This window comes from Schistocerca piceifrons, chromosome 2, assembly GCF_021461385.2.
Source record: "Schistocerca piceifrons isolate TAMUIC-IGC-003096 chromosome 2, iqSchPice1.1, whole genome shotgun sequence".
NCBI lineage: Eukaryota > Metazoa > Arthropoda > Insecta > Orthoptera > Acrididae > Schistocerca > Schistocerca piceifrons.
The window spans coordinates 617801232-617809979 of NC_060139.1; the positions used below are offsets into that span (position 1 = coordinate 617801232).

General features: G+C 41.9%; 1 protein-coding gene across 1 annotated transcript in view; it reads left to right on the plus strand.

Moving 5' to 3' along the window:
* Positions 1-4010, plus strand: part of LOC124775668 (brachyurin-like) — a 47195-nt gene extending 43185 nt beyond the window's left edge. Inside the window, exons 6-7 of the mRNA XM_047250496.1 lie at positions 1336-1475; positions 3802-4010. Of these exons, the coding sequence (XP_047106452.1) occupies positions 1336-1475; positions 3802-3975 (314 nt within the window). The 3' untranslated portion in view covers positions 3976-4010. The remainder of the gene's footprint in view (positions 1-1335; positions 1476-3801) is intronic.
* Positions 4011-8748: the final 4738 nt, after the last annotated feature.

Here is an 8748-nt window from a genome sequence, read left to right on the forward strand (position 1 = left end):
AACACAGTAAACAGAACATTTACTTAACTTGTATGTCTCCAAATGTAGGAAGATGCATAACAAATGATGCAACAAGAATAGAGTGCAGCTACTGATGAGTTGTTCTAGACTACTGCAGGAACTATGGTGTCAGGGCCGAGATCTGCCGGCGTTAGCTTAGCGACATGTGGCGATGTGGCTCCGAGTGTGAGTGGGTTTAGTCATTGCTGCCAACCGCCCTTTGTCGTGGTGGCAGAGGGCGCTCATGGTACAGAGCCAGTGAAGGTGTGGCTTATCTGGCCACACCACTGGGGCCGCTTGATTCCACACAACCGCTTTTGACATTCAACGGAAACTTTCAATCCCATTACCACTGTAATGATTCTCATGGCGTGGTATCGATACATGATACAACAGCGACCACACATGTAAAGCAGGAAATCTGGGTTTGAGCTTTGATCTGGCACAGATTTTCGTTTGTCACTAATGGTGGAGTTGCATTACGACTGCATTCGCAATTCCGAATACATTTCTTCCGTTTCATATAGCTGTTGATCGTATCAGTGCCAGGTCTTCAAACATGTATGCACATCTTAAAGACATTATATACTAAACCCAAAAACAGACACTGCAAATAGCACTATGCAGAATAGTTCCATTCCGTATTAAGAGTGTTTGTCAGTTTAGGCTTTTCAGCATCTTCATGATGCATTCACATAGCTAAAAGAATGCTTCGAACATTCGTCCTACCTTTCTTTGCACTCATTCAATAACCTCTGCTAGTTTAGTATGGTATGGCTCCCACACATTTAAGCAGTATCCTAGAATGACCTCATGAGTGTTCTGTAAGCAAGACCACTGACTTTTCATGTTGCTTTCCCTGTTTTATTTTACAGATTCTGATTATGGCACAACTCAAAGTGTGATGTGGAAGAAACATTGAAATGAAATTGAATAATGAAACTATTGCAATTCGTCTCACATTATAGTTATGCTAATCACGTCATGTGCCATTACGTGAGCAGGGGAAAGCAATATAGAAGGAAATAACAATTATGTAAACGAGTGAAATGTATATTTTACTTTGCCTATATCTAGACTTATTACACTTGATTTAGTTGTAATACTATATACATAGTTTTAAACATCAGATGTAAATAACACTGCTTTCAGAGACTTAACATAAGTTCTGTGAGGCAATGCCCAATAATTTCATATAATGATTTACAATAAATTTAAAGTATCGCTTGGAGAAGATAAAAAATCTCAATTTATTATATCATACATTCGCATGTCCTAGAAAGTGAAGTTGTCATGCTGACGTATTCACATTTGCACTCTTTACCTTGTTTCCAGATGCATGGACTGTTGCTGGATACCTTCAATACGCTGATGTACAGATCTGGGATAACGCAGACTGCCAGGCTATATACGGTGAACTTGTCGATTCCAATGCGATCTGTGCAATGGGCACTAATGGCCAGCATACTTGCTATGTAAGTATGCGTTCCACAAAGAACATTCGGAAAGTAAGGGACATTTTCTTACATAAGAAAGTTTATAGAAGATACCACAGAAATACATTGCACACCATTCGCCACATGTTTTCATTAAATTCTTCACAGAGTCGCCTCGATCACCGACACAGTCGTCACCCATTTAAGTAGTCTCTCCTCTTAAAATTACTTCCCTCATACAAATCAGCCCTGATATGGCCGTGAGTTTGTTCTGCACCCTTTAAACGCGTAAGAACGAGGTATTCCATTTTGGAAAAATATGGAGTTCTAACGTTTCTTTGTTAGACATTTAAGGAGGATCAAATGATATCCGGCACATGTCAACCTGCTATGATTTCTTTTGCTACCTCAAGGAATGCGAGCGTGAATTAATGTCCATGTAAGAAAGCTAGTTTCTGCCGCTGTTTTGGATTACCAACGGCCGAGTTTTCTACAATATCCGTGTAGATTTGTCATTTACATGCAATACATCGTTCCACGATGAAAATTAGTTCCCTAGAAGAGATGCTGGACATGTTGTTTTACAGCTGCGTTTAATTTATGGATACACGGGCTCCGACTGCCACATAATTCCAAAAGTGCTGTAACGTTTGAGCAAAATTGCTGTTGACAATTAATCAGAGTGCTTCACGTCTCGTAAGCTAATTCCCCCCAAAACTCTCTATTTTTTCGACTCTCATTACATGCTGCTTCGTATCATACGGAATTCTCAAAGACTGAGTATTATTCCGTAATCCTGATCGCGTGTGTATTCTGAAGTACCCAGACTGTACTACAATGTTCACTTCTCTCACAAATATCATTGCTGTGTTGCAGTTTTCGGAGAAAATATTGTTTGTATTTTCAGACGACCGCAGTCTTAATTGGCCTCAAGCCCATTTAATGATTGAAGCCCCATTAAAATTATGGTTTCTGACTTGAGACAACATTTACGAAGTGGTTATCATGGAGAGACATAATAATGACACGAAGTCATTAGAAAGAGAAATAGATACAGAATCTAAAGCAACAGTGGTTGATTCAGTAGGTTTGATTGAAGGCATTCTTAACAGAGGCAAGAGAGGCTGTTAGCCTAGTGAAGGGAGACAGCAGATTTTTTGAAAAACACTGTGGCTTTTGTTCCAATAAACGATGAGATTTAAGGAAGAAGAAAAATCAGATATTTATATCTCATCGACAACGAACTCATTAGGGACAGATAAAAAGCTCCGATTGTTTCGAAAACAGGGAAGGAAATCGACCGTGTCCTTTCAAAGGAACCATCCCGGCATCTGCGTGGAACGTTTTAGGGGAATCACGGGAAATGCAGATCTGGACGGCCGGAAGCGAATTTGAACCGTCGACCTCCCAAATTCTACTCCACTGTGCTAATCACTGCACTGATATGGTTTAATTGGAACCGTGAGGGTGGCGGTAATACTGTGAGGGTTTTAGTTTGTAGGACTTGACTGTAGAATATGTCGACGTCATAGGGAGTGATCTATAGTTTGCATCCACACGTTGAGATATGTATTCCGTATCATTAATTTTTTATTTATAGATAATCTTTCTCCTCTCATCGTGGAGTAAAGTTGGAAAAACAACATTGCGTTGTTTTAGCAATATGAAATTTTCAAGCAGGATGAGAGTCAAGGATTGACACGACGTTATTGTTCAAAAATGTTCAAATGTGTGTGAAATCTTATAGGACTTAACTGCTAAGGTCGTCAGTCTCTAAGCTTACACACTACTTAACCTAAATTATCCTAAGGACGAACACACACACCCATGCCCAATGGAGGACTCGAACCTTCGCCGGGATCAGCCACACAGTCTATGACAGCAGCGCCTAAGACCGCTCGGCTAATCCCGCACGACGATGTTATTGTCATCATTGGAAGTATTGGCACAGCAGTATCATACAACTGAACTTGGGTTCTTCATTGTAATGTACATCTGACTGCTTCGGTTTCATTTGAGTTAATTTTGATATATCACAGCATATACCACTGTGTGATTTTCTCAAAGTGTCGGATTAAATTCATAGTAATGCAACTGAAATTCGTATGAGAATTATAAGTTACAATATCGTCAGCGACCAGGGTTGTGTGGCACATTTCTAGTTCGGTTGCCATTAGTATAAATGGAACACAGGAGCGCATGATGAACTATGGCCTCTATTGCATTGAGTGAAGTTTTGAATTTGTTGACGGAGGTGTAGAAATGTCCTTCAGAGACGGATCATGATCTGGATTATATGAAGCAGATAGTGATAGTTAAGGGGTCTACATCTGCAGACATGAACAGCCGACTTTTCTGGTTACAGGGCGACAGCGGTGGCCCGTTGGCGGTGACTGGCTCGGACGGCGAGCCGCTGGTGGTGGGGGTCGTCTCGTGGGGCACGGCCAACGACTGTGAGTCCGGCCAGCCCGACGTCTTCATGCGCGTCACAGCCTTCCTCGACTGGATCGGCGAGAATGCCGGCGTCACCATCTCGTGAGACGGGGCGCCAACGACGGTGCTGTCTAGAATGTGCGCGTGGCACACATGATATTGTGGATGCTAATAAATTCAGTTCGTGCTAATGATTGTGTGAACTTAATTCTACATTCGCTAGTAGAGTCTCCCACTGGCAACAGTGCACCTTTGGTATATTTACAGAACTTTGGCACGCTTTGGACTGTTCGTGACCTTCGAAAGAAACACAAACACACACTTAAAAAGAGAAGCATCTTGCACAACAATAAACTGAACAAACTGAACATTAAAGCTGTAGCGCCAGAAAGGAGAGCAAGTAACGAAATTCGATTATTGTGCGTACACAGTATAGTATAAAGGATATATGATTATAGATTTTTTTCTTTTCTTTCGGCGGGAGGTGTGGCATCAGTACTCTGACAGGTTTGATAACCCCTGACACGAATCCCCTTCCAGTGCCAAGTAATCGTAGAGCTGCACTTTCATCCAACGCCCTCTGTTATTTACTGAATAAAGTCCACTATCTCTCTTCTCCTACAGTTTCTACTTTCTACTTCTCCCTCGAGTACCATGGAAATTTGTAAGTTACGTGCACTGAAGTGGGGTTTATGAAATGAGTGGAGCCCTGAGCTGTTTCCTGATGGCTCAAAGAGCCATACGCAAATGTGTTATCTGACATTAAAATCAAAGTAAAAAATAGGGTCGCCACCAACTGTAGCCACACGACAGACAAGAGGTTCGACTGAGTTGGAAAATTAATCAACTTAGTCATCAGAAAAAACTCATAAAAGAACATTCATTGTAATGTCACTCATAAAATGGGTTGCAATTATTAATATGATCCAGGAGTTGTTCACATGAATCAAATATTAAAATAAAGTAAAAGTTGTGTGAACACTGTGATTAAGAGCAGCTTGCAGCAACATGCCTGAAAACAAGATCTCTTCTAAAGAATTTGTTTTAATTAAAAAAGGGAACACTAATTATTGAACCTGTGCACATGGATACGCTATGGATGGGCTAACAAGGAAACTACAAGGTGAATGGCGTAGGTAAAGAAGACGTAAGATCGGTACACTGGATAAGACTTTAAACAAAATTATCTATTTCTTGAGACATTAATATAAGACATCTACATAACTGCTGTTGCCTGGTAACTACGTACAATTGCTTGTGAAACGCTATACGATCCACGACAGAATCTCTTAATTTGGAATCGAAAATAGTAATTAGAGGAGGTTGGGAAAGGTTTACTCTCATTCGGACACATATTCATTCAAAGAGCAGCAAGGACGGCCCCAACACTAACATACTAGGAGGTTTGTTCCGCTGTGTTGAAAAATGATTAAATAAAAGAGTAAATCTGAATATAACGGTTGCATTTAAAGTTGAACCTCGGATTGGAGAAACCGCCTCAACGAGAGCCACACATACATGCTTACGCGCTTAACATGAAATCACAAACCACAAATACAACTGAATAATCCGGAAAGGATATATTTAATATTCCAAAATCAGAGGAATAAGTAAACTCTAGAAAAGAGGCAGGGGGCCACCGGAAAGTTAGGCTCACAGTTAACTCGTGTGGCCATGTGGTTCGCGGAGACACAATTGCTACGTACCGCGGCCAAATTTTAGCAACATCAAACCAGCAGCCGTCAAAAATTAACATTTTACGGAGGACACATTTGAATAGACAGAGGGTAATGGCAGAAGGCCAACAAACTCTAATATTAACCCACGTGGATGGTTCCCAACGGACATATAATAATGAAACACAGAAAATTCACGAAGAGGCAAAAATGATCAAGATTCGGAAAAAATTAGAATGTATACATACGCAGTCAAAGGCACACAAACATTCACACTGAACCGAGGGTGCACTTCAGACCGAAAGCTAAAAACTCCCCTCTCGCTATGAGACAACTCGCCACGCGGTTAAATCATCTTACCCTTCTTCGAAGAGACCTCGGCTGCAGACCCTGGGAGAGCTGTAAGCCGACTGCCTGTCTCACACTAAAACTTCTCTCACACGACCCCGTGGCCAGGAAAGTCCAGAGATGAGACTTCCGCCACCAACCTAACACCGATAACTTTCACACAAAGGGAACAAACCTCTTTGCCTACCTGAGAACTACAAGGGTTGGCCATTTTGGAAGACTACCGCTGATTCTCTGCAGCAGACTAAACCACCGTAAAGGAAAATGAAACACACCCACATTCATTCACGCATGCCAGAGAGTTTTGGAATAGGAGAACAACGGATAAACATTTTATGGAATAATGGTCTAAGTTGGGTTACATGTAAAACCATGGAAGACTTATAATGGCGTCATAGACGCATTTGCAAGTCTGAAAAGAACCAACATAACAACCATATGATGCTTGCAAATCGTAGAAATAAATACGGCTAGATTGAATCAGAGCTCAGTCTTCTCTGGTACGAAGTTTAGCGACGAAAACACCCGAATTGTTCTGTAGGATGCAGAGTGCACTGCAATGCAAATAAAATGATAAAGAAAGGGGACTACAGGACCCTTTCTCGTTATTCCTTGATGCCTTAACACATGACCCAGTATCTCGTCGATTCTTCTTCTTCATATTTTCCATGCGGTTCTATCCTCACTGATTCTGTGAAGGATCTCCACAGTTCTTATCTCATCAACCCGTCTATTTTTCAACGCCGGCCGGTGTAGCCGAGCGTTTCTAGGCGCTACAGTCTGGAACCGCGCGACCGCAATGGTCGCAGGTTAGAATCTTGCCTCGGGCTTGGATGTGTGTGATGTCGTTAGGTTAGTTAGGTTCTAGGGGACTGATGACCTCGTAAGTTAAGTCCCATAGTGCTCAGAGGCATTTGAACCATTTTACTTTCCAACATCCTTCTATATAGTACGATATTTCGAACTTTTGATTCTCTTCTTTTCCGGTTCCTCACAGTCCAAGAGTAATTTATCTAGTGGTCTAAAGTTACTTTCCGTCTTTCTTTTCTCTATTGTTCGTCCAGTCCTTGTTTTAGCATATTTTAACCCATCTTCTTATTTTCATTGCTGTCGGACTGGGCTAGCACTTGGATGGGTGACCATCCGGTCTGCCGAGCGCTGTTAACAAACGGGCTGCACTCAGCCCTTGTGAGGCAAACTGAGGAGCTACTTGATTGAGAAGTAGCGGCTCCGGTCTCGGAAACTGACATACGGCCGGGAGAGAGTGTGCTGACCATATGCCCCTCCATAACCACTTCCAGTGACGCCTATGAGCTGAGGATGACACGGTTGCCGGTCAGTACCGTTGGGCCTTCATCGCCTGTTCGGGAAGAGTTTAGTTTGCTTTTCTATTTTCATCGAGAGCGCGCCTGTGTCAAGTGACCTACGGAAACCTATGAGGCGAAGACAGAGGAGCACACTATTCAGAATGTTTGGCGATTTTGGCTTCAAAGCGGTAGAAGTCTTGTGTGTGTTCTGAGGTCTTGGCCCATTGACATCACTGTTCAGCCACAAAGCGGCGGCGTACTAGTTAAAATGGGGGAAAATATTGTAGACATGCGTCAACTAAACAGCTCGAGATGGCAGTGGAAGATGACCGAGAAAGGCAGTCACGTTTTCTCTTTTATCTCCAATATACGTGAACGACTGATGTTGAAACATCCGATTCCAGGCCGTGGCATGGTTCACTTTTTGACCGCCACCTGAACCGCGTGGGACTCAGCCAGAGTGCTACGTGCATCTGTAGGGCATATGAATCACCAGAATACGTGACATTACATTGCAACACCCTCACACACGTAAGACATATAAAAGCATACGAAGACATGAAAGAAATGTTACGGGACCCACACAAATGGTGTGATCTAGGGAGCATCGCTGATAAGGCTTCAAGAACACTGGATGACGTCTATAGACACGAAAATCAGTATAGCATATCTCTAACAGACACACAACAAACACGACGACATAATCCTTGGGAGGATACAAACTCAGTCGTAGATAGACTCATAACATAACGAGCATAACACCTAAAATAGATAAATAAGATAACTATAAGAAAAGCAGACAGCACTTGATTGATCCATGTATCTAAACAGCACTTTAATATGATAACTAAGTACTGTTAAGGATAATGACTAACGTAAACAATGGGACAGTCATTCAATATAAGGGTTAATAAGCCATTCGAGGAGGCGAGTGTCGATGTTCCGAGGATCCCCTCCCACCTATGAAATCCGTTCACGGATATGGCATCATGCATACAAACATACAACATGACAGCACACGTGCAACATGTAGAACCAAGTCTAGAAATAGCAACACAAATAGTACAATCGGTAACCCCTACACAAGCACTTAAAACATGAAATAAATAGTACTAGTTCCTTGGCAGTAGAAACATCTAATATCTTTTACCATTCTGCACTGACGAATGTTTTCTTCTGATTCGACGAACACTACGAATGTGTCTTGACTTTTATTATATCGTGCTTCTGTTGGCATTGTGTGGATTAGAGCTCTCCGAAAGTTTGATAATATGTCTCTGGACTTAAAGTTTCTAGAAACCAACTTAGTTACCACTTCCTGAAATGATTTTAGAAATTCCGAAGGAATGTTACATTTGTCTTATGACTTTTTGACCCAAATTTTTCCAAACCTCTGTTAAACTCAGACTAATAGCGGATCCCCTATGTCTTCCATATGCCCACGGATTATATGACGTAAAAACTTTTACACCGAGCTGCCATTTCCAGCGGAAACACTGGCCCCAAATGGCTTGAGCAGTGAGTCGAACTGAGCATTGGCATTGCATG